The sequence below is a fragment of the Cajanus cajan genome, chromosome 9 (assembly GCF_000230855.2).
Source record: "Cajanus cajan strain Asha chromosome 9, NIPB_CcT2T_4, whole genome shotgun sequence".
NCBI classification, from domain to species: Eukaryota; Viridiplantae; Streptophyta; class Magnoliopsida; order Fabales; family Fabaceae; genus Cajanus; species Cajanus cajan.
Genome location: NC_138525.1, coordinates 4,007,761 through 4,035,039, shown reverse-complemented (window position 1 = coordinate 4,035,039; position 27,279 = coordinate 4,007,761). Strand labels below are relative to the sequence as shown.

General features: G+C 33.1%; 1 protein-coding gene across 1 annotated transcript; it reads left to right on the top strand.

Moving 5' to 3' along the window:
• The first annotated feature begins 1,017 nt into the window (after window positions 1-1,017).
• Window positions 1,018-27,279, top strand: LOC109789289 (ARM repeat superfamily protein). Its single transcript, XM_020348205.3, has 35 exons — window positions 1,018-1,344; window positions 2,196-2,363; window positions 2,597-2,686; window positions 3,202-3,338; window positions 3,758-3,848; window positions 4,480-4,562; window positions 4,693-4,799; window positions 5,744-5,896; window positions 7,094-7,158; window positions 9,121-9,208; window positions 9,293-9,371; window positions 9,699-9,807; window positions 10,648-10,707; window positions 11,981-12,099; window positions 12,924-13,293; window positions 13,360-13,535; window positions 13,637-13,706; window positions 14,014-14,158; window positions 14,261-14,430; window positions 14,743-15,093; window positions 16,119-16,286; window positions 16,417-16,710; window positions 17,379-17,555; window positions 18,365-18,628; window positions 19,637-19,735; window positions 19,830-20,014; window positions 21,679-22,014; window positions 22,232-22,385; window positions 22,501-22,611; window positions 22,750-22,917; window positions 23,367-23,490; window positions 25,729-25,887; window positions 25,981-26,093; window positions 26,174-26,233; window positions 26,883-27,279. Exons 1-35 carry the CDS (start codon window positions 1,162-1,164, stop codon window positions 27,063-27,065), a joined length of 5,409 nt encoding a protein of 1,802 aa, XP_020203794.1. The 5' UTR covers window positions 1,018-1,161; the 3' UTR covers window positions 27,066-27,279.

Genomic DNA, 27,279 nt, shown 5'->3' with positions numbered 1-27,279 from the left:
GTGTATCAATAATGAAAGATCCTTTATTTAGGATGGATCTAGATAACTTTAATATCATATTAGATTTCTATTTGAGTGAGAGAGAAAAAGAGATAACATAATTATTCTAAATTTGAAATGTTTCATTCTATATCAAAACTACAAGTATCCCTATATTTATAATATGAAAAATACAATGTTCAGTTGTAATTGAACAACAATGGACAACTAACCAACTAACATAAAAATATAAAAATGCAATTACAATTATACATGACATTTTCTAATCGAACTTAAGATAAAATGTTGTCTTATAATTTATTAATTAACTAAAATTAGAACTTTTTGTGTTGTCCTTCTTTTCATCTTATTTGTCTTTTTTTTTAATCTTTTTATAAATCAAACATGAAATAGTATTATATTTATTTTGTCTAATAGCATGATTTTTTAGTAAATCAAATGGACTCAATATTAGACTTTTAAAACATTATTTATTTATTCATTATTTTAAAATGTGATTTGAATATGTTTTAATTGATTCAACGCATAAAATATATCCTATTAGACCCAACTAAAAGAAACAACGAAACCTAACCAATATTAAAAAAATACAATAAATAAAAATCACATAAAAGTAAGGTTTCACAAACAACCAAAAAAATAAAAAAAATCTAATATTGTTTTTATTTGATTTGATTTGATGATACCTTTTGTATAAACATTGAATAATTGAGTTATATAATTTTGTAGGTGAATTCAACTACACAAATTTTATATTTTAAATCAATAAAAAAAATAAAATTATGTCTCAAAATTAAAAATAATTACCATATTAAAAAAATAATATTAACTCAAATTTTAATGTTAAATGAGTAAAATAATTTTTTAAAAATATAAAAGACTAAAATAAATTTTTATAATACAATAAGTTACCAAAATATATTTAAAAAAGATAAAAAAAATACCTAAACTTAGAATACCTACATTTAGTAAAAGTTTTGAATAGAAATTGATTTTGTTTGCAATTTGTGACTTGAATTGGGCCTGACTTGCAGGAAGGGAAGAGATAGCACGAGCCAAGAGTCCAAAGCAGTCTCAGAGCGCAAAGAGCCTCTGTTTATTAACTTGCGCGGTGCGCTAAGTATTGTTTGTGAAGAAGGAACCGAAGAAGAGAGAGGAAAAATGGCGGAATCTTCATCGTTGTCTTCAGCAGCGAAGTCCGATACGGAGGTAGAAGAAATGCTGGATCGGATGCTGACTCGTTTGGCTCTGTGCGACGATTCCAAGCTGGAGCCGTTGCTCTCGAAGCTTCTCCCTCTCTGCATCTCCTCCCTCTCCTCGCAATCCCTCCCCGTTCGCAACAAGGTACTCCTCCCAATTTCAATTCCTCTCGCCTTCCCTTTTCAAATCAAGCTGCGAGTGCGTAAATTCGTCGCGTTTTCGTTATGCATATGCTATCGGCTACATGTCTCTTCTCTGTTGTTGCGATTGCTGAATGAACGGATACAAGCTGTTGCTGTTTACTTAGAGTAACTTTTCTTTCGCATAGTAATATTGTATTGCACTTGTAAGAATAACGATTAGTTTGCGTACATGTACACCGGCTTTGCGCGCTCTCTTTTTTTGTGAATTTATCATCAAACTGTTAATGCGGAAATTCTGTGTTTTGTCTCACAAATGTTATGAGCTAGGAGTAAATACCCACTTTTGTCCCCGAAATAAGAAAACGCTATTTTAGTCCTTTAAATTAAGAAATTGAAAGTGCAAGTTGACAATTATATTAGTCTACAACTAAAAAAGAGTGTGATTAAAGTGATAGTATTGATATATATTTAGATACTAAAGTGATAGTAAGTAGTTAAATTTATGGACTAATTTGACATTCTAGGGACGTATGTAACAATTTGTTAGTTTTAGGGGCCAAAATGACGGTGCCTTCCAAATTCCGGAACTATAATGGGTGTTTACTCCATGGGCTAGACGAAAATTGAAATATCTATTCTATGTTGGTATGATGCTGAATGAACGGATAGAAACTATTGCTGTTTCCTGAGAGTATTTTTGCTTTGGCAGAGTGATAACTAATAGTATTTGTATTGCACTTGAGATTGTGTTCAAGTACATCAGTTTGGCACGGTCTATTTTGTCCATTTTGATGTAATTTTGTGAAGCAATTTGGCGAGTGTTTAGTGATTGTTGACTTGTGTTTATGCCAGGTGCTTGAGATTTTGAGTCACGTCAACAAGAGAGTGAAGCTCCAGCAGCATATTGGTTTACCTTTGTCTGCCTTGTGGAAATTGTATTCGGAGTCTGGTGCTGTTCCAATCATAAGGAATTTTTGCATTGTGTATATAGAGATGGCTTTTCAGCGTGTTAATGCAAAGGTTTTGTATCTCAGTGCATGTTTTTTTATATTATTATTTTGGGGCTTTAGTGTTGTTTTTTATGCTGATAATTCCTTTTTCAGCATTTGGTTAAATTTTCGAAAGTAAATTATGTTTCATTTTCAGCTAAATAGACAAATTGATTGGTTCGAGACTCTTTTAAGAAATTTGTTTTCTGCTTGCTATTGAATGCTTATTGTGAAGACTATTGATGCCCTATGCATTTTGAATAGGAAAAGGAAGATCTGGCTCCTGATCTATTGGTGAACATCTCGAAACTTCCACTTCAACACCAGGAAATTATCCTTAGAATTGTTGTTAAGGTATCTAAATAAACTATTTTGACTTTGACCAAATCTTCCTTTGTCATGGTTATAACTTATAATTACAGTTGTAGAAGACTCATCATTGATCATTTTCTGCATCGGTACATAGTTATTGAGTTGGTAATATCAATTGTTCACAGTGCATTGGGACCTTTTTCTCCTTATTTTATCCAAGAAAGGCATCAATTTTGGAGATATTTCTTTCAAGGGAATTGGGAAGGATCTGAAAGGAAACCATAGAGGGAAGTTCTAAGCTTTTTGCTTGGGAATTGAAATAAAAGGATTTATTTGGAGGGAAGAAGGCTCCACTACCAACATTAAGAGCACTTGAATTTCTTGAATCCATTGGCTTGTGTCCAGCATCCTTTTTTAAAATGAATTTTCTTGGTCTATTTTCATTGTGTATATCTGAGCTCTTTAGTTTTTATTTTTACCATCCTATAGAATAGCAAGGATCACCCTGTTATACGTCTTTGGGATACGACTACTAATGGATTTCTGCTTCCTTCTAGGTAATTGGTGAATGCCACTCTGGTCAAATTGGTGATGAAGTTGCTGCAAAGTATAAAAAAGTGAATAATTCTCAAGATAGGGAGCTGTTTATTGAGTTTTGTCTTCATACAATATTGTATCAGCGGGTCTCTCAAAGGTATGGAACTGGCTCTATGCTAAAAGGATCTTTATAATATTTGAATTTGTTCTAATATGAGTTGGTTAGTTTCATTCTTATTTAAATCAAATGCTGTTTAGGTAGAATATATAGTATGTGCCTCTGTTTATGTGCATGTTCCTGTTACTAGTTGCTGTTCAGTGTAAATTGTAATCTAGAATGTCCCTAGGTCAGTTTATCAGTTAGTGTTCTGTTAGAATGTTATGTAGTAGTTGCTATAACTGTCTGAGTTAGAAGTTTGTTGAACAAACTTAAACACCGTATACATAAAAATCAGAATACTCTGAATTTGAATCTAAGAATAGAAAAGTGAAAATCAGTTTTTTTATTATTACAGATTTTATCTCAGATCCTCTCTCTCTCTCTAGAACTCTTTTATAGATTTTGTGCTGTTGCAGTGGCGGATTCCCTCCTGGGCTTTCAGTAGCTCAAGTCAATCGTGTTACGGGGAAACAACAATTGCAAAGTAATGAAATTTTACCAAGAAAGGTAAGGAAATCATGTACTTGTTATAAATTTTAATATTATCTTGCCATGCAAAGGTCAAATAGTGTATATTGTTGATTACTTTAGTTCTGAAAATTTGTAACTCTCTCTACTGCTATGCATCTTCCTTCACATTTCTTCTCTTTTCAGAAGAAGCACTGTCTAATTCAAGAATTCCTCATCTCATTATGATATGACAATCACTTTTTTTTCCTATTTTGAAGATTGATAGAAAATGCAGGGAGAAAGAAAATATTTAGAGAGAAATAGAGAGAATCAGAACCTGACATTATTGTGTTGTTCTGACTATACAAAAGATATGATGTTTATATATAATTCAAAATACATGGTTGTAAATTGTAATACAAACAAGTGACAGCTGGAGCTAACTTTCATAACTGAAATGCTAGGCTAATGGAGTTGGTTAGATAACCAACCATTAACTACTGCAACTGATAGGCACTAGAGATTAACTATATTAATCTAATATATTTGACATTTCCAAATTTTCATTTGAGCACACTTGTTAACATGTTAGTATTTCCATGTTTGGACAACATACAAGCATGTCCAATTGTGCATTTTACTCATCAAGCCACTCCAAGCTGTCTTATTGTGTTCTTTTTTGGCGCAGTTGGGTATTTTGAATGTTATTCAATCTATGGAGCTTACCCCTGAGCTTGTTTATCCTTTATATCTTGCTGCCTCTGTAGATTGGTATGTAGTAGTTCCCATGTTACTCAACTCAAATCATTTTTAAGACTTTCTTATTAACTTACTGATTTTATTTCTTTTTGGTGTTTCATTTATGGATGATCCCATGTGTTGCTTGATCTATTAACTCAAGTGAAGAGCCAGTTATTAAGAGAGGCGAGGAGCTTCTAAAGAAGAAGGCCAGTGGTGCTAATTTAGATGATTTAAATCTGATCAACAGATTATTTTTGCTATTTAATGGTATGCCTTAAATTATATTTCTTTTTGGCAATTGATTTTTTCTTCAATTTGTTCATGATCATATGCAAATATGTGAAAGTTTCACCTGAAGTTTATATGTGAGCCTGCATGATTCTTGCATAAATTAACTATAAATATTTGTTCCCTTGAGAGAATAGTTGATTCAAATGAGGTTGTTTCTAACTTCCTATTATTTTTTCACATTTCAAATTAATTAATGTTGTGTCTTCTGGGAAACTTCTTGTGCTCATCCTTCATGTTTGAACTGTGCCCTCTTGGTGGTCTACTGGCTGCTCCCATTTTTCATAATTAAGTGCAATTTCAACACAAAGGTTAAAGGGCCTATGCATTTGTTTATACTCTTGCGTGAAGGAAGGTGTGTGTAATAAATATAAGACCATTCTTAGCTGTCCACCTAACAGCTTAAGGCAGCTACTAGGAGAGTTGGTCTTTAACATATAATATATTAGGAGTCACATCACTTTCAGTCCTCTTTTTGTGTGCTAACAAGTGTTACTGAAAATGTGGACAGATAAAATTGGATAAATTGTAACTACTGCTTTTGTTCATGGTTATCAATTTTTTAAATCATAAAGAGATTGTACTCCACTATATTTGTTTCCTAATTTTTAATTCTCTCCAAGGATAAGAATTCTAGAGGATGAGATAAACATTGTGATCTTTGATGGTATGAGTGGTTTTCTTCTTCCCAATTATAGCCTATTGTGTTTCTATGACTTTGATAGCAATATTAGACATTTGTCTATTTATTTTCAATGAATGCCATTTTGCTTGACTTTCATTTTCTATTTTCAAATTACTCTTATTATATCTTGTAAGCGTATTCTATTTTCTGTCCTATTATATCTAAAACCCAATTATGCTTTTATACGTTTCTTTTTGTTTTCTCGTCAATATTTATACATTATTGACATTGGATGTAGGTACTGTTGGAGTTGAACATGTTGATTCAGAATCAAGAGTTAGTCCCGGAAGTCCTGCTTTAAAGGCAAAATTAATGTCTATCTTCTGCAGGTCTATTACAGCAGCAAACAATTTCCCATCCACCTTGCAGTGCATTTTTGGTTGCATTTATGGTAGTGAACTATTCTTGTATTTAATGATTTTGAGCTTATATTTGCTAATATTTTTTTGTTCTCTTCAAAACTTGTAGACTATTTTGTTGCGAAGTTGATTGCTTAAGAATTGGCGGAAGTAGTTAAGATTATATATTCATCCTTGACACATGCCCTGTAGTAATGAGACTTGTGCATTTGTATTAACAACTCCTATGTATTGAGAAAAACCTAAGTTCCATATTGACTAGAGATATGGTCAAAATAGTGTATATAAGGGACAATCTTCATCTTACAAGTAATTTTGTAGAGTTGCACTAGGCTCAAACCATATTCTAAGATGGTATCAAGGCCTATCCTAGATCCATTAACCCTACCATATTATCCACATACCAAATCCAATAGTGTTGGACATGAGGGGATGTATTGGGGGAAATCTTAGTTCCACATCAATTAGAAATAAGGCCAAAATAGTGTATACAAGTGAAGGATAATCCTTACTTTACAAGCCAATTTTGTAAGGTTAAGTTTGACTCAAATCGACATTCTAAGATATTGTGTATAGGGTTATTGTATATATGATCTTAGAACTTGTATTACTTTCTTTGAGAATGTTTGATTTTTTTTCTTCTTCTTTTTGTTAATTTGTGGAAATAGTTTGTATTATGAGAAAGGAGAAGATATAGAAAATGAGAATGGTCAATCCTTAAAGATGGAAATAAAAAAGTGATGAGACAATATTTCTTTTGTGACTATTTTTTCTTTGATTCTAACAATCTATTCAATTATCCCGTGCAAACCTTAATTAGGCGATGGAAACTCTCAATTTCTATAATGTCTACAGTGGTATGACTTCATCTAAACCTTGGAATGAACACTGAAGGGGGGGAAATGAATTATAAGTCTGTACCAATTATAGACATTGTAATATTTGAAAATTCTAATGACAAATGGACATCTAATTTTATTTTGTATCATTTTTCTTTCACATTAACAAGTTTTATTCTCTTTTGTATCATTCTAATTTAAAATTGCAACTTTCCATTTTTCTAAACAAAATTCTTCTTTCATTATCAAAATATGAGACACACAAACATGTGTGGATCAATAATTGGGTTGTCTGTGGAGATTTTCTTTGCTGTCCTTTTCTACTGTTCTCTTTTGATTTTTAGTCTTTTTGTCTTTATCTTTAATATTTTATATTCTTGAATTTACTAGGGAATGGTACCACATCGCGGTTGAAGCAATTAGGAATGGAATTTACTGTATGGGTATTTAAGCATGTAAGTACAATGTTACTTGGCTTTGCTTTTTTTTTTTTTTTTCATAAATTTTAGCAGAGTAAAAGTCTCTTTTGGCATTATAATTGTTTAGAAACATGAAGTATGGATACAACATGGGACATGGATATGATACACACCTGACACAGGGATATGACATTTTAAAATAATAGGACATGCTACAGTTATAACAATGCTAAGTAAAAGTTAAAATGACACAAATCTTGTATCAAGAAAGAGAATTGATGTTTTAAAAATGAGCGCGCATAATTGTAGAAGCCATTGTAGATATGATAAAAATCTATTATTTATATAATTACTATGATGTTTTCCTCTTTGTTGGTTATGTTTGTTTAAAAATTGAAAGAATAAAAGTTGTACTAATACATTTCTGACACAAAACAGACATTAATATCATTTTGAAGTGTTTCTGCTTCCCTTTTAAAAACTTATTCAGTTTAAATGATTTTAAAGTCTACTGAAGATAACATTTTTAGAGATGGTTCAGTTGAAGATACTGCTTGAAATTTGCATTGCAATTGCCGGTTGGAAAAGAATTTTACTATGATGGATTCTATTTCTATATTCTTATTAGCTTTTTGGTATGTAGTTTTACTTTACAATTGGCTGATGTGGTAGAAATGTAAACATCTAATAAACTATTGGCTCAAATAATTAAGTATGTAGTTATATATTCATGTTGGATTTTATTGTTCCATACCAGAGGTAGAGCAGATAGTGTTGCTAGATATGAAAACCATTTACTTGCTTTCACCCAACAGTTTAAGCCTTTTCGGATTGTTTATTCGTGCCTTGCCATCATAGCTTCTATGACCTTATGGTCTAGAGTTCAAGTTTTGTTGTCCTTGTTCATGTTAAATTTTAGCACAAGGTAGAGTGAGCCCTTGCTTTGTTCATGTTTTAAGCCCAAAAGGCTCTTGCATGAGGGGGCTTTGAGAGTGTTGGTTCATGACCTATATTCTTGTTAAAATATTTTATATCATTATTCATTACTATTGGAGTATAGTTTTACTCCTTACTTATATATGTAGAATAGTAATGTAGATTATGTTTTAATCTTTTTCTTTACTGTCACATTTATTATCTTTATTATAGACCAACATAGATTGGCTCTATATAAACCCATCTTGTATTTATTGTGCAGCAGTGAAAACATATTTTGCTTATTTAAATATTCTCTCATCTTCTCTCTTCCGCTCTCTCTCTTTCTCTCTCACAATTCTAATATGGTATCAGAGCTACTCGATCCTCTTTCCCCTCTCTCTTCTCTGTTCTTCACGACAATCTTGTCATGGCTGAATCAACTCCCCCACGGTTTCTTCTCCACCACCGCCGGCCCCTCCTCCACCCATCAACGCTACACCCCTCAACACCGTTCCCTCAAAGAACCCTCCCACTAATCCCCCTCCGTCTCTTACCTTTTCCCACACCATCTCAGAAAAACTGGACACCAAGAATTATCTTCTTTGGTGCCACCAAGTCGAACCGGTTATCAAAGGCCACAGACTCCATCATTTTCTTGTTAACCCACAAATTCCCCAAAAGTATCTCTCCATCACTGATCATGATTCTGGTAAGGTATCTGAGTCCTATCTTGCCTGGGAACAGCAAGATCAACTATTGCTATCTTGGCTCCAATCTTCCATGTCTAAAGACATGCTTACTAGGGTTATCGGTTGCAAGACGTCCTTTCAATTATGGGACAAAATACATTCCTACTACCATTCTCACATGAACGCCAAAAAAGGTCTTATCCTAGCTTTAAATCTTTGTTTTTTCTTGTGATTGAATTATTTTCTTAAAGAATGCTACCTCTATGTTATGATTCCATAAATGCATACTTTTGGAAGTTGTGTTTTAATGTGATTTTTTTAAAAATTTTTTTTATTGAAGTGTAACTTATTGTCTCTTCAGCATCTCTGATATCTGTAACTGGAAGTGCAGGCAAAAATTGATCAGCTCAAGTTAATGGGCCCTGTTATTTTGAGTGGAATTATGAAGTCCCTCGACAATTATCCAAGTTCAGAAGCAGGTTTGCTTAAGACTTGAAAGTTCTTTTTAATGTTATTCGAATACAATTAGTTTATGTTATGTTCAATTTTAAGTATTGACTCAGATGCCAGTGCTCGGGAGGTCAAAAATTACGCTTTTCAGGCAATTGGGTTGCTTGCCAAGCGCATGCCTCACCTCTTCAGGTTCCAATCTCTTTATTTCTCATGATCATACTTTTTTTTTTCATTTTTGCACATTTTTTTCCCCTTCATTGGTACTTATTTGCATGATGGGACCAGAAAATATGATTTAAAATGCAGAATGGTACTTTGTGCAAAACAGTTGAAATAAAATAATGAACAATTTATAATATAATTTTTTAGAAGGGCAATGAGTAATAATGTAGTTGATAACCGTTGTGCCCTTAATGTAATGAACAATTTATAATATAAAGAGAATATTTTCTTGAGTTAGGTCCTTTGGGACTTCTACTAAGTAGTTACCAATTGAGCTGCTCCCTGTTCTTCCAGGGAAAAGATTGACATGGCTGCTCGTCTTTTTCATGCCTTGAAAGATGAATCCCAGTCACTTCGATTTGTTGTTCAAGAGGCAACTATATCTCTTGCTGAAGCATACAAAGTATGTACCTTTTTTGGTTACTTGTGTGAATCTATTTTTCATTAATGTTCTCAGTCATGAAAAATGTATTATTATAACTATCTGATGTGCAAGTGAAACTAGTTTGTCAAGTTAGTTCAAAGAAAAGGAAACAAACAACCTTAGAGTATCAAAAAGAGAGTTAATACTCATTTTGACACTCTATCAACACTATCTGATGTGAAAGTGAAACTAGTTTGTCAAGTTTAGTCCCACAGTTTTAGTTTACCTCACTTGCATATGAGATACAGGAAACATCATATTGTGGCATGCTTCTTTAGATTTTGACAAGTATATACAATTGCTTTACCTAATTTCCAGTCCTCAAAATTTTGCCCTCCATTTTCATGAAATCCAAACAAGGTGTAAGGCACGTAAATTGAGGATCTGCATTGCTCATTGTATTGTGACTTCCCAATTGCTTGTTATACCTTCGCAACTGTATGCTATTAGAAATTTTTTATTGGGGTCATTAGATACCCAAAGTTGAGCCCAAGCTTAGGTACTTTCACAAGTTATGGTTGTGTTGGTGTGATGTTGGTTGAGTTGAATTCTTTTATTTCATACAATTAGAGAGTAGAACCACAATTTTCTTGTGACTCCTTTTCTTTTATGGGCTATGTTGTTTAACTCTTTCACCAACTTGATGTCATAATTTTGAATTTCTCTCAAACTTTAGGTTGTTATGTGTTGGGCTAAAAAATAATCGTGGGACTCTGTTTGCAAACTTCATACCATGCTCTTACTTTTGGACTTTTGGTTGATTTAGAATTTTATCCTCTTTTTCACATTTTTCATTTACTGTACTGTCTTGTGCATCAGGCAGCCCCATTATCTGTGTTACAAGATTTGGAGACACTTCTGCTAAAAAATTCTCAAGTGGTATGGAAAAACATACTGACTTTTCCCTCAATCTAGTAGACTGTATACAGATATATTACCTTGTTGAACAAGTTTCATGGCATAGCTGTATTCTTATTTGTTCCTGTTATGTTGGAAATTACATAGTAATAAACCTACTCCATTTTCCAAGTTGCCTAGATTTATTGCAACTCGGGGAATAGAGTTAGAATTATTAGCATAATTATTCTTTATTGTAAATTTCTTTTTATTTATTTTTTGTATCTCTCTCTCTCTCTCTCTCTCTATATATATATATATATATATTATATATATATTTCCCTAGGCTGAGTGTGTATTCAATCAACCAATTTTACTCTGATATTTACATAAATATTCTCTTCGTAAAAGTTCTTCATATATTGTGAAGAAATTGGAATTATAAAATTGAATTTTTTCTCTCCTGAATCAAGAGGCTAGTACACCAAAAATTTATAATATGATATTGGTAGATAAAAAAGGATACAAAATCTATACTGATAAAGGAAATAACTGTGTATATAGCTCTCTAAATAAATCCCCTGATTTAAGGGATTGAGGTTTGACTTTCCTAATAGTTATATTTACAGTTCAACACACCTACACACGTGTATGTGTGTGATTATACAATCATACATGGATGGTCTAGATTGAATTGAATAAAATCAATCTTGCCATCCATGTATAGTTGTGTGATGGCTCATTTTATTTGGCATTCAGAGGAATATAAAACTTTACTCATTATTATTATTATTATTATTATTATTATTATTATTTTTAAGAAAACAAATAAGATAGGGAAGGAAGATACAAAAGGATGATAAGAAATCCTCAAGGGAGTAAAGATGACACAATAAAAAATAAATGGAAAAGAAAACAGAAATTAAGAAAATGCAAAAAAAATGCCAATCTCTATGGAAATATAACAAGGTCAACCCCGGCCCCTAAAAGGACCACGAGGAGAACATCACAAAGAAGCTAGAAGAACTACAAGATGCCAAATGTACCCAATAGAAGATTCCTGTCCTGAGAAGTTACTTGCATTCTTTCCAACCAAATACACCAAGGAACTGCAGCCGGAGAACACTGCATAGCTTTTTGGCATCTTTGCTATAAACAAACTCTGAAATTACTACTATTATATTCATTTTATTGTGATTTTTAGCTTTGTTTTGTTATTCTTTTTTCCCTCCAGACTATTGCTTTTCTTTTTTTATCTATTTGGAAATTAAAGGACATATGGTTTGAACAGTAACATGCTTCATGGTGATGACAGGAGGAAAGTGAAGTACGATTTTGTGCTGTAAGATGGGCAACATCTTTGTTTGATCTTGAACATTGTCCTAGTCGTTTTATTTGTATGCTTGGAGCAGCAGATGTTAAATTAGATATCAGGTATTGCAAATTCCTTTAGCAATGTGCTGACATGCTATGATGAGTTAAAGCATGTAGTCTTCTTATAGGGATTTCTCTTACAGATATTTTGAGGGAATGGGTAGCTTTTCTTGGTGTTTTTCTTTTTCTCTGTGTTTTCCATTTACTTTGGAGAGGATCCCTTACCCTCCCAACTGAATTTCTTCTCTTATCAATATAAGAGGGGGAAAAAACTCCCAAGACTAATGCATGCTCTTTTCATTAAAAGCTTTTGGATAATTGTGCATATTTGTCTTCCAAAGGAGGTGCAATTAGAGAATGAATCCTTTTTTACATATTTCTTTCAATATTGCATCAAATAACATTTTGAGCCTCTTGTCAAATATCGTAATTTCTATAACGAATGTGCACAACATTTATAAATGCACAACTTTTTTATTCTAGTTTTTAAAGACAGCATTTTCTGGTAGTATTTCTTATTGATCATAACTCTGTAAACTTGAGAAGAGAAAAGGAAAAATGCAAATGTGTTAAATTTTAATAAGAATATATCTTGGATTTTTCATGTCCTCAGATTGTATGGCTTTCCTAATAATCATATACTGCTTCCTATAATGCATTTTTTGTTACTGTAAATACTTACTTTTATTCCAAGCTGATGATTTTTGAGTTTTGTTCTTTGTATAACATATGAAAACTGAATTGTAATTGTAGCTTCTTTTAGTTTCCTTGGGTAATTATGTTTTGACGATTTTGCAATTTTTATAACTTGAAGTCTTATAAATTCATTTAACTATTTAGCATCATTGACTTCACATTAGGTTTTGTTTTCTGGTCTGAAACAGAGAAATGGCGCTTGAAGGCCTTTGTCTTCTTAAAAGTGAAAGTGAAATTGTTGGTCTTAAGTATCCCAAACTGGGTATGATGCTGGATTACATTCTTCAACAACAGCCAAAGTTGTTAGAGTCCAGTGAAACTAGGGAACAGAACCTTCTTTTCCCTTCAAATACATATGTGGCCATGATTAAATTTTTGTTGAAATGCTTTGAGTCGGAGTTGGAGCAGAATAAATCCTTAGAAGGATCATCTGAATTTATGTCATCAGTGAAGGCTTTCTGTTCGATCCTGGAGCATTCTATGTCATTTGAAGGTTCTGTAGAGTTGCATGTCAATGCTTCCAAGGTGTTGCTTATCATTGGATCACATATGCCAGAGGTCAGTTGTTAGAGTTTTTTTATCGCTTTCTTCATTATATTCCTTCTGACACATTTATTGTTATAGGTAATAGCGTCACATTTTGCCCTGAAAGTTTCATGGCTTAAACAACTACTAAATCATGTGGATTGGGACACTCGTGAATCCTTTGCACGTTTACTTGGTATTGTGTCTTCGGCTCTTCCTACCCCTGATGTTATGTCTGAATTGACTTCCTTATTTAGCCAAACACAGAAATCAAGGTTTGTATATTGTTGGAACTAATTTTTTTTGTCAGTTTCTAAGAATTAATGCATTTTATACGTGTTTTATATATGCTCATATTCAATTAATTTATTGACAGGTTTGAGACTAGGCATGGTGCTCTTTGTGCAATAGGATATGTAACTGCAAATTATTTGTCTAGAACACCTGTAAGTTTAATATTACTGCGTTTTTTTTAATTAGTAAATGGATTAGAATACTATAAACAAGCTTTGGCTGGGATCAATAGACTAATATTTTATACTTTTATGGTTTAACATATATTTGCATAGAATGCTAGTTTTATCAGTGTGACCTTTGAGTCGTGTAATTGTGATTTTGATCTTGATCAACATGCTCTTTGAGCTAATGCCTTTTCTAAAATATACTTTAGATGAAACTGAAATCTTAATTGTTGGGTATACTCATGTCATTGCTTTTGTTATAAATATGTTTGCTTTTTCATAATGTTGGCAGATGCCAGAAATACTTCTCCAGAATACACTTAGATGTCTGGTTGATGTGGTTAATTCTGAAACTTCTGCACTGGCTGCTGCTGCAATGCAAGCACTAGGTCATATTGGACTTTGTATTTCGTTACCTCCACTTGATTCGAATTCAGGTAAATTCAATTCTAATAAGCTGGTGAACTCCTTGTTTGGATTTGGATCTTGAACTGAGCTATTCGTTGAGATAAACTAAGGATGTCTGATTAATTCTGCAGATGGAATTCTGATAATTTTATCTGATAAATTGAGCAAGCTTCTCTTGGGTGATGACATTAAAGCAATACAGAAGATTGTTATATCTATTGGACATATATGTGTAAAAGAAACATCATCTACTCAGCTAGATATGGCCCTAAATCTGATTTTCAGTCTCTGTCGATCTAAGGTAATTCAGCTTCTACCTCTTTTTTATGATTTTCATATTATGAGTGTGACTTATATAGGGTTGATGTTTACTTTGATTTGCCTTTGTGTTTTGTGTTCGTTGTCAATATTTTGCTCCAATTTTTTTTTCTTGTTTCCTTTTTATGTTGTGGAAGAGATATTGGTTTTTTTGGATGCATTGATCTTGATCGATAGCAGTTCAAATTTTTTTTTTGTTTTCTTTTTGAGCTAAAACATCCACTAATGCTATTTGTTTTTCCATTAAAAGTTTCAGCAACTAAAAAGTTCCACATTTATGTAACTCAAATTTCAGGTTGAGGATATTCTCTTTGCTGCTGGGGAGGCCCTTTCTTTTTTGTGGGGTGGTGTTCCTTTCAATGCTGACATAATTCTTAAAACTAACTATACTTCACTGTCGATGGCTTCAAACTTTTTGATGGGAGATTTGACCTCTTCTGTGTCTAAGCAGAGTACTAATGAACTAAGCAAATACAGTGAAGATTATCATGCTTCTGTGAGAGATACAATCACAAAAAAGCTCTTTGACGTTCTTTTGTATAGTAGCAGGAAAGAAGAGAGGTGTGCTGGAACTGTTTGGCTAGTTTCACTTTTAAAGTACTGTGGCAATCATCCCACTATTCAACAAATGCTTCCAGAAATTCAGGTGTTGCATTAATAGAACAAAATTTCTTGTTTTTTTTCCAATCTCTATAGTAATCTGCCAAACTTCACTATGGTATTGCATTGTTTTCCAAGGTTATATGGAGTGAGATAATAAAAAAACATTTGTTTTCCTTTAGTTTAAACTTTAAAAAGATGCCTGATGGTTACAGTTGTATATTGGGTTCCATGAAATATGGATTGGAAGATGGCCTTGATCCTTGTAAATTTATTTTGGTTGTGTTCAAACTTGTTGAATATTGTTATAGGTGTTCGTATGAGTCCTTTCAGAATTTTATTATGATGGTGGGAGTGTGCTTGTCTAGATTCCAATTTATCACCTTTGATGCCCAAGCAGGAGTGCATAGTCATGGAATTGAAGTCTTGGTTTTTATGTATAATATCATTACTGAAATTCCTGCAGTGGGCCTATCCTTTGGGTGTTAATAGTTTTGAATTTGAAAGTGTTTTCATTTGTCAGATATTAAATGCATCCTATAGATCACTGATGGAGTAGTTGTTTATAGTTGATAATGGGGATTTTTAATTTGAATTGGAAGAGGGTTTTTGATTGGGTCAGTTGTTCTTTTTATGATAAACTTTGGGAACTGTAAGTGGATCTGTGGATCTTTTACTATGTTTTCAGTCATTGTGAAGGAAAAGCCTAAATCCTAATTTTGAGATTACAAGGGTGTTAGACAACGAGTTAATGTGGTTGTTGGTGTATGATCTTATGGCATTGGCATTTGTGAAGATACAAATGGAAGCTTGCATGTGAATCCTGCAGATTCAATTGTAATCCCCTTAAAGCCTACAGAGAAATTGCAGAATGATTTTTCGTTGTTAGTGGGGTTGATTGTAGGGGATAAAAACTTCTGATTTAAGGGACTAAAAGCAAAGATGGTCCATTTTTCAGGGACTAAAAACACCATTAACCCATCTGTTTTATATGTTCTTGACACCATATCTGTTTTGTAGCAGAATCCTATAACCTGTAATATCAGATTTACAATTATCATGTAAATGCAGGAGGCTTTTTCTCACCTTATTGGTGAACAAAATGAACTCACGCAAGAGTTGGCTTCTCAAGGCATGAGTATTGTGTATGACATTGGTGATGAATCTATGAAAAAGAATTTGGTGAGTGCACTTGTGAATACATTGACTGCGACAGGGAAACGGAAAAGAGCCATCAAAGTAAGTTGCTAGTCTAGTATTTCTTTTTGAATTGTCTTATTGTGGGATAAGCCTTGGTGATTTATTGTTTTTTGCTTTCTTCCTTTAATTTTGCTGTTTAAAATTATATCCCTGAAGTTTTGCTGTGCAGCTTGTTGAAGACACTGAAGTATTTATGGATGGAACTCTTGGTGAAAGTGCTAGTGGAGGGAAACTGAACACTTACAAGGAGTTGTGTAACTTAGCAAATGAGATGGGACAACCAGACTTAATTTATAAGTTCATGGATTTAGCAAATTATCAAGCTTCTCTGAATTCAAAGAGGGGTGCTGCTTTTGGCTTCTCTAAAATAGCTAAACAAGCAGGAGATGTTCTTAAGCCATATTTACGTACTTTAATTCCAAGGCTTGTACGCTATCAGTATGATCCTGACAAAAATGTGCAGGTAAGTGCCATCACTGCCAGAAAATCAAAGTGATAGAGAATGAAAGCTGCCTCTAAGTTTCTTTGTTCCACTACAAACAGAAAAGGAATGAATGCACTAAAGTACAATAGCATTAGCATTTGTTCTTCAGTCTATTGTTTCAGTATGAAGCTTACTTTTGTAGCTTTTGCTTCATGAGTATTTCCTTGCTATTCAGCACAGAGAAAAAAATCGCTGCTAACATTTTTTGTGGGGCGGGGAGGGGTTCTAACTATTTATTGTCACCAGACAGATTGCATATTCATATTTTCATTCATAAGCTGGTAAGCCTGCTATTGAATCTCATCCTAACAAAGAGCATCTCCAGTTGAATCCAGAAAACTCTACCCAGTTTTGATCTATTATAGAACATAATAGTGTTTTATAACTCATTTTGTTGTCAAATCTCAAACATAAAAGTCTAGTTTTGCACCCTAAATTTTTTGGTTTGGTCCTCTATTGTGTTCCATATGAGATTTTTTTTTTAACTCTCAAATAAATAATGTGCAGTTTGTATTTTTCTCACCTTTTTAATTGAACAATTCCTCTTTCCTTAGAAAGCAATGCCAAGCATAATATTGAATAAGTGTGTGAATTCTTACTTTCGGACACTAATTTTCTTTGGTTATTGCATTTCATTTTTTGCTTAGGATGCAATGGTACATATATGGAAGTCACTTGTGGATGATTCAAAGAAAACCATTGACGAAAATTTAGATCTTATCATTGATGATTTACTAGAACAATGTGGATCCAGGCTTTGGCGGTCACGCGAGGCATCATGTCTTGCCCTTGCAGACATTATTCAAGGACGAAAGTTTTATGAGGTGTTTAAGATTATTTTTGTTTTTGAATTTAAATACCATGCTAAGAGTTCTCTTGATCAATTCTATCATAGAAAAGAAATCCTTAAAGTTAAAGTAATTAACTAATTAGTAATTACATGTAAAAAGATAAGTCACTGTTGCGATATTATTGCTGGTTTGTGATATTTATTGTGGAGAATAGCGTCAGTTCTTCTGCCCTTCTGTTTCTTCCTTCCCATTTTTGTTACGAGTTGTTTACTTGGCTTTGTGTTTGTGTCAAAATGTGGTTTATAAGTTTATTTAAGGGGCTTTTAAGTGTTGATTTGAACGGGAATGGATTCTCTCTATTGGAATTCAACACGAGAGAGTAAAGTGCTCTCATCTTATCCATCCACGTTATTTAAACACAAGTTTATAATACATTTTATAAAATAAACTAAATAATTATAATGGCCATGCAGTGAAAATGTCACTGCAGAGGATCTCAACTTTGAAGAGGGATTCAAGAGCTATTTTTATTTAATGTACTATTCTTCTGTTTCAGTTATTTCTAATTTCCTTTTTTGTTTAATCTAGGAGGACTTTTTGGTCTCAGTTCTCATTGGATTCCTCTTCAATGAAATTTCCTTTAAGGAAACTAGTTCAATAATCACTATTCCTCTTTTTAGTTGCAATTTAATTGTTGCTTGTGCTCGAAAAAGTGAAAAAAACTGTGACCATATTAATAATATGCTACAACCTGAGCACTGGTTGATTTGATATATCTGAAGCATATCAACATGTCTTTATTCTTGTTTGTGTGCTTTTATTTTGTCTTGCACCACCCACAGGTTGAGAAGCATTTAAAGAGATTATGGTCAGGAGCCTTTCGTGCAATGGATGACATAAAGGAAACTGTCAGAATTTCTGGTGAAAAATTATGCCGTGCTGTAACTTCCTTGACAACAAGGCTCTGTGATGTCTCTCTAACTGATATGTCAAATGCACACAAAGCAATGGATATTGTTTTACCTTTTTTGCTTGCAGAAGGTATACTAAGTAAAGTTGACAGTGTTCGCAAGGCATCGATTGGAGTTGTTATGAAGCTTACTAAGGTTAGGAATGTCTTGTTATATGCAAGCTTTTTTGTTTTTCTTTTTTCTTTTGTCTTTCTGCCATCACCAGATTGAAAATATTCGTGTATTCACATCTCAGAGTTGTTTGTTCAAATCTTATTTAACTTTGTAGGTAATAGGGATGTATATGCTTGTTTGGCTGTAGTTTTTATAATATAGGAACATAACATAAGACTACTTAAAACAGATTTTTTTTTTTTAATTCTTGTTGGATAGTATGTTGGTTGTTGTGCATTATTCCAATAATTTTTCAGGTGTGGTATTTTTGGACACTTTAGAGATGGGAGGTATCAGAAAATCCCATGCATATCGGAAATAATTAGGAATACTGTTTTTGGGAAAACCTCCTCTGTCCACTTGGGGCCATCCTCATTAAATAGCCTTTAGGAGCTTTACGACAGAGGAAGACACTAAAGATATTTACAGTAGAGATGATACAGATACTTACAGCAGAGAGATATTACATATATTTACAGATAATTGTAATGTCTAATTAAATGATAGAATTATAAGATCTAATTAAATAATAATTATGACAGCATAAAGGTCATTAACAGGATGGCCATCACTTACTGCTGTTTTGTTTTTTGGTACAATATTCTTTATTTATTTTTTTATGGAGTATAGCTTGTCTTATTGTACTTTTTCAAACTTTTTCCCCCCAAAAATAAAATAACTTACTAGAATAGCAACTGTTTCTAGAATTTATTTCCAAGTTAGCGTGATCGTGCTAACCTGCAAGTATAATACATTACAAGTTTAAATAGCATTCACAGTTTTTTATGTGTCTGTTGTCTGTTTTGGTATTAGTTTTTAGTTGCTGCATCATGAAATTTCTGGTTTTCCTTTGACTTTGTCTGATTGTGATTGGGCAAGATTAATCATTAATGATGTATTATTATGGAAATAAATTATAACATGCAGCTGTTATTCCAACAAGTTATTCTGCTGTTAAATCTGAGCTGTCTTGTTATTGTCTCTTCATAGCATGCTGGAACCGCAATTCGTCCACATATATCTGCTCTAGTGTGCTGCATGCTTGAAAGTTTATCAAGCCTAGAAGATCAAGCGCTCAATTATGTCGAGGTTTGGCTTGAATGATATATTCCATTATTGCATGTGTTCACTATTAATTCTTGTTTATTCATATGTTAACCTTTTATGTTTTTCTTTTTATCAGCTTCATGCGGCAAATGTTGGAATACAGTCAGAAAAGCTTGAAAGTTTGAGAATTTCCATTGCTAAAGGCTCTCCTATGTGGGAGACTTTAGATTCATGCATAAAAGTTGTTGATGCAGAGTCATTGAACACATTGATCCCACGGCTTGCTCATTTAGTGCGATCTGGAGTGGGCCTTAACACTAGGTCTGTTATTAACTTATTATCACATCTCGTGTATTATCTTTTGCATTGTTCTGCCTGGTTGAACTGTCTCAAGTCATTTTATTATTTCCTCTTGAAAAACTGAGGACCTTATGTTTATTTTTGCTTTGTTTGAATCAGGAGAAAAATAAAGAGGAATGAAATAAGGAGTGATTGAAATAGAAGGGAAATGAAGTAGAAAATATATGTTGTTTGGATAAATAGAATGAAGAAGGAAATGAATGGAAGAATTTTGTCTCCACTTGTTTGGATAAGTAAAAAAAAAAAGTGGAAAGAAATAAATAATTTATATAAAAATATTTGTATTCTAATTAAATAATTTAATTTTTATTCTATTATTTTTCTTAACAAATTATTTATTATTTTAAAAAATGCTATAAAATTGTTATTTTTTAAGAACTTAAAAAAAGAGGATCTGAATTTTTAATATGTTAATTTTTCTAAACATAAAATTAATATTTATTTATTTATATTAAAATTTTATTTAAGTAAAAAAATATAAAACGTATATACAGGATTATAAAGTAGTGCAGCCGGGAGCCACCCTCATTGTTTGCAACACATTTCTGTTCTAATTCACTGGTGCCAAAGGCGGATACAAAATTCCTGTGGGGCCCACACAAATTATTTTTTCTTCCTTCCATTTCCATGCCAACCAAACCATCAAAATTTCATATTTCCATCCTCTTTCACTTCTCAATTCATTCCTCTCCAAATCAATAGAAACAATCTTAAAGAGGGTGAGTTTAGTAGAAAAAGTGTGCAGGATTTGTGAAAATCAGTAGATGGTTGATGTTCGCATTTCTCAATGTGTTCTATATTAATATATCATCATCCTTGTGATGCTGATGCTTGAGCTTTCTTGTTTTAATGATTTTTTTTTTTTTAATATTCCTCTACTTTTCCTCTTGCTTCTTGTAGGAATATTTATAATCAAGTACATTTGTCTATCTGTATTTTTGAAATTTTGTTTCATTATGAACAAGGAAAAAACAAACAAATTTATTAAAACCATATTATTTTTTAGAGGGAGCTGTCTCATTATTCTTCTCTAAGATTGATAGCATACATGGTTCTTGCTATCCTTACCATAAAAACATGCCTTAGAATTTTTGGTGCATGTATCAGATAGTCTAGAAGAAACATTTTATCATATATTTCTTGGCTCATTTTGTCCTCAATCCTCATCACCAGACTACACAACTACTCTCCCATTACTTTTATCACCACTTGACCACCTCACTATTTTGTTGCCACCACTCTGCCACCAATTTTCCATTTGGAAAAGCTGCAAACTATAGTTTGGGCAAAAGCTTGTTTCTTGTAACTTATTCTTAAATCATGGTTTTAAGGTTCCAAATGGCAAACCAAACATACCAGTACTGGGGCTTGTATAGGAATCTTCTGTTATATTCTGATATTTGGGAGTGTTAATTAATCATGCATATATGGTTCAAGATGCCTACAAGTAATTTTTAATTCTTACCTTGCAATCACTTGATGTTTAGCACAACTCTAGCAGTTCTGATAATTTTAGATCCTTTTAAATGGAATTAATCTATATTTTGCCTTTGGTTCTGACAGAAGCATTTTTTCATATTCATAAATTTGTTTCATTATTAGGTATGCTTTCTGTGCTTGTGCAGGGTTGGTGTTGCCAATTTTATTACCTTGTTGCTTGAAAGTGTTGGTGTTGACATCAAGCCATATGCAAATATGTTGGTGAGGTTGTTGTTTCCAGTTGTTAAGGAGGAAAAAAGTACTGCTGCAAAACGTGCCTTTGCAAGTGCCTGTGCAAAAATCCTAAATTATATACCAGTCTCACAGGCACAAAAACTTATTGAAGATACTGCAGCTTTGCATGCTGGTGACAAGAATTCTCAAATTGCATGTGCATTGCTCTTAAAGAGCTATTCATCCATGGCAACAGATGTTATTGGTGGATATCATGCAGTTATCATTCCAGTTGTTTTCATTTCAAGGTCATGAACATTCTTTTATTTTTTCTGATGTGATTTGTTATGTTAATATTTTATAAAATCCCATATTATATCAATTCAAAATCATAAATTTAAGCAGAAGTTCTTGCCATTGGTGCTCACATAACAAACTAAGAATTTCATATTGAATAATGAAAGTATTTCTAATTTCACATGTACTAGAAAGTGTCATGCAATTCACCAAAAAAATGTCATGCAGATTTGAAGATGATAAAAATGTCTCCAGCCTATTTGAGGAACTATGGGAAGAATATACAAGTGGGGAACGAATCACTCTCCACTTATACTTGGGAGAAATTGTTTCACTTATTTGTGAGGGCATGTCATCATCAACGTGGGCAAGTAAAAGAAAAGTTAGTCTTCCTTCTTTTCTGCCTTTGCCAATAATTTGATTTAACCTCATAGTAGCTTGGTGATTTCATGATCTGTATGTAGATATTTGCTTATTTTCTGCTGTTGTGCCTGCAGTCTGCACAGGCTATATGTAGGCTTAGTGAAGTTTTGGGTGAATCTCTTTCTTCTCACCATGAGGTTTTGCTTCAGTCTCTCATGAAGGAAATTCCTGGTCGCCTATGGGAGGTACAAAATGAATTTTGCTTTGGTTGAGAACAGTGCTACTTTAAGATTTTACATATGGCAGGAAAAAATATTATCAAATATCAATCATGACAAATTGCTCAAGTTTTATGTGCTTGTTTTTCTTACTACATATGGCAGGGCAAAGACGTGCTATTGCTAGCAGTAGGTGCTCTATGTACATCCTGCCATAAAGCAATTTTGGCTGAAGGTTCCACTTCTTCCATTGCCATTCTGAATTTGGTATCATCTGCTTGCACCAAAAAGGGGAAAAAGTATCGTGAAGCAGCACTTTCCTCTCTTGAACAGGTTAGTAATTTATAGTGGATGCTGGATAGTAATTTTAGGAAAGCTTTATTCTTTGGTGTAAATATTGAATTGAAAACCAATGAGCATCCTTGGTCTTTGACAAATAGCTTCGTCACAACTGTCTCCATTGTGAAAAGTGGAGACATGTACATTAATGTATGTTGTGTATAACTAACATGATTATTGTCAACGTTAATCAGTTATGGAATGAATTGATAACGGCCTAGTTTCTGTAGAACTGTCTAGAGAAAAGAATTGACATTACATGTTTAGTATAACTATTTAGGTTTGCCTCTTTTTTAGCTCCTAAAATCATAAAATTGACATTACATGTTTGTTCTTGACCACTGATAATTACTACAGTAAATTCAGTCATTTTTATATACTTTTTTATTTTATTTTATTTTATTTTTTTATGCTTAGATGCTTTATTTTTTGTACGTTTCCAGGTTATAAAATCCTTGGGCAATCCAGAGTTCTTTAATATGGTTTTTCCCTTGTTGTTTGATCTATGCAATTCAGAGCCCCTAAAGTCCGGGCAAGCACCTTTGGTCAGTGATGCTGCTGAATCAGGTTATGATATATTCTAGATCATTTAAGTCTTGCAACAAATTTTGTTCCACATATGAGACTTTATGGCAATCAATTAAACATTTGATACAATTTTTGCTAAAGTTTCTCATGTTGGTTTAGTTTGCTACTGATTAAAGTTCTAAACAAATAGTAAAGGGTTGTTTCTTGTATGATACTGTCAACATGTCCCACAATGGTTAGGAATATGGCTAGAGTCCAGAATTGAGCAATCTTCTCCCTTTAAGTTAACTTTTAGAATTGAGTTAAGCCTAGTCCATTTCTAATAGATGCTTTCTATAGTGTTGAAGAAGTCCATGTTGCTGGATTAGAAACAAATAGAAGAGTGTATAAGTAAGAGGGTCATAAGTCCAACGTATATATGATTTCTGGATCAACTAGGGTCAAATCAAACTATCCATCTATTTCTAATCTCTCTTTTCAAGAAAGAGCAAAAGCCCGCACAATAAATGAAATAATGACCTTTGGCCTTTAAGGGGCCAAAAACTTGAAGTATAAGCCGATGCTAGTGCTTGAAGACAAGTCACAGCTGCATGAAGCCAGTTGTACATGAAAGGGAGTGTTGGAGAACAGATCTCACATTGGTGTTTTAGAAACTCATAAAATTATATAAACTAAAGGATCATGAGTCCAAAGTGCCTATGCATTTTGGATAAACAATCCACTCAAGTTGAAATTCCTCTAATCAACTATGTTACACTCTTGGACAAAGTCTTGTGCATAAATTATAATATGTGGTTAAGTAAATATTAATAAATACAGTGAAGATCATGTAATGAAAGTGACATAGGGCCTGTTTGGATAAGTTTCTTCAGAAGCACTTCTAGGAGAGAAAAATAGGAAGGAAAATCAAAATAAACTTCTCCATAAGCTAAAACTAACTTATGCATGAATTCAAAATAAGATTTTGGAGAAATTTGTTTTATTTTTTCTTCTTATTTTGCTCTTCTTAAAGTGTTTTACAGGGAAATTTATCCAAACAGACCCATACTGTAGAACTGTATTTGTCTTCCCTTTGACTTGTCTTGCTGAAGCCATTGTAGCATCTCATAAGAATAAGGGTTGGTTGTGAAGTGTTCGGCTTTGAATTATTTTCTTTGATAGAACTTTGCTTTCAAGATTTGTGTAGCTTCTATTTTACATTAATGTTAAAACAGACTGATAGAAACTGCAGCATAATTATACAGAGAGAAGTCTATTAATACTCTCTTCCTAAGTTTTACCTTAGGGATTATAAACCTGGTATCTTATCAGAAAGAATAAGGGATTTCTCCTTGAATAAAAGCCTAATTTGCAGAACTTTGAGTGTCTGTACCTCCCAATGCCCAAAGGCCCCAATTCTCTCACAAATGAAAAAATAGTGCTCTTTTTCTTCTCTTATTTGTAGGCGATCTGCCGTAGTTCTTTTCTATCTCAGCCCAACAAACTAACAGATACCAACAGTTAACTAACTAACAAATTGACTCTCTAAATTACTAACAGGTTGACAACTAACAGTTAACTAACATACTCCCCCATAGTTTCACCTTGTCCTCAAGGTGACTAGCTATGGCAGCTGCAAATAAAGCCCATGTCAATGTTCTGGTTGTTTGAAGCATGTTGACCTAGCCAACGAAACCACCGCTGCCCAAAATTAACTAACAATCCTCCTAGGTCAAACTCAAATATGGAAGTGCCTCCATTATTCTCTAATGAAACAAAGCATCATTACTCTAAAGTCGTAATGAGATCCCTTGGCTCCCTTATGAATTGCTGCACATGATTGCAAATCATGGGTTAGGTACTCACTGTTCTTAGTGGGTTTGGTTTGGCTCATTAAATTCAGAAATCTAATTTCTCGTCCTTTATTAGTCAGTCTCCCTTCATTTTCAATCACCCATTTTTCAAAAGTTTGTATAGAAAATTGTGAAAATATTTTTTTAGTTTTACTATTATAATTTTTTTTGTTTTCACTTTTTTCTATGCAGTTTTGAAAACAGAAAACAAGGTGAATATATAAATCATTTTCTCAAATCAAACATGATCTTAGTATCTAGCAACTTGACGAAATGGATGATTCTCCTTGTTAGTGTTGCTGCTAAGTGGCTATTTCAAATGGCCAGCCACTTGAATCATTTGATCTTTCCTTGTTACATTATTCCCATCCGAGCTGCTCAGTGCTACTGACTACAAGTATTTTGACACATAATTCTCTTCTCTTTTTTTTTTTTTTTTTTGCAGAGTTGGACAGTGTAGAAGGGATTACTGTTCCGTATAACAAAATTGTTGATTGTTTAACCTCTTGTATCCATGTGGCACATATAAATGATATTCTTGAAAAGCAAAAGAGCTTAATGCAGATGTATACTGCATTCCTGTTACCTGAACATAAATGGACTGGTATTCTTTATGCTTCAGTTTTTGATTTTTCAAAGTCCCTTTCATTTTTTTTTATTAATCTTAATCTTAATTAAGAAAGAAATCTCTGTGCAGTAAAAACTACAGCCTTTTTATCCATCAAAGAACTTTGCTCAAGGCTCGACAATGTTGCAAAGGACTCCCAGGGAAGTCATGAACATGTTGGTGTAACTTCTCTTGTTCAGGAGGTAACGGAGGCTTACTCTCAGTTGGATTTCTATTAACTTCAATTCTTGAGTGATCTAATATCAACTTTATTTTTCTTCAGATGTTTCATTCTCTGTCACCAAAAATACTACATTGCATAAGCACAATAAAAATTGCACAGGTATGTGACTGTCTTGTTTGGTTGAATATTATTCATCAGTTAGATTCCGCTGCCCTATAGAAGTCTAAAACCCTAAGGGTAATCAGCATCTGTTTGTATTAATTTTAAGTTTGTAAAATCTTAGATCTGAACGCTAGGCACATTGGGTAACTTCAATAGACAACACAATTGATTATAATGTCATGAGTCAGAAGTGCAATTGAAATGTTTACTGAAACGTATTTTTTTGGGGGTTTGATAAAATTATGTGAAGCATTACATAATGCTTGTTACAGTGGCTGCAATTTTGTTCTAAAGCGTAAGCTTACACCGGAAGAGTGGATGAAATTGTTTGCAATTTTCACATTTACTTGGTATGATCATCAGTTCCTATTATGAAATAATGATGTGGAATATATTGGCAATTGAAATACTTAAAAAGGTTGGAGTGGTCCAAACAGTTGAATAAAAGCCCAGCAATCTATTTTATTTTCACCCAAATCTTAAATGCCAAATGCTGATACAATGTGTTAAGAAATATATAGGGACTAGATTTGTAACTTTCCCTTTGCGTGATCATCTTTAATAGTGGTGATTTTTCCTGTACTTTATTGGTTACTGTCGGTGATAATTTTATTTCATGTTGTGCATTTATTGTGTTCAAAATCAGGTTCATGTTTCAGCTTCAGAATGTCTACTGGAAGTCATGAAACTTGCCATGGGCGTCCCTTTAGTTGGCACCATCAATGAAGGATTCAAGGACGAGCTGCTTCATCAGTTGGAGATAGAGAAGAACGAAGGGGCAAAGTCAATATTGAGAAAGTGCGTCAACATTCTTCAAGACTTGAAATAATAATTGTACGAGCTATAGGCTCTGATCCATATTTATAAAGTTTTGGGAAGATGAAACATTTAAGAAGCTCATAATTTTCTATAGCTCGTAGCCGTAGATAATATTATGTCGCATGACTTTCTTAACGACACACAAAAAACTCTTGTAGCCAATCTAACATATCATACTATTAAAACGTTAATAAAACAAAATAGCTTTTCCATTTTCTCTCAAA

Bases quoted from the DNA above. Each gene is read 5' to 3' on its own strand.
- LOC109789289 (XM_020348205.3), top strand. From the start codon at position 1,162: ATGGCGGAATCTTCATCGTTGTCTTCAGCAGCGAAGTCCGATACGGAG. The intron at 4,563-4,692 runs GTATGTAGTAGT...TATTAACTCAAG, and splicing joins CTTGCTGCCTCTGTAGATTG to TGAAGAGCCAGTTATTAAGA. The intron at 22,612-22,749 runs GTACAAAATGAA...TACATATGGCAG, and splicing joins TTCCTGGTCGCCTATGGGAG to GGCAAAGACGTGCTATTGCT.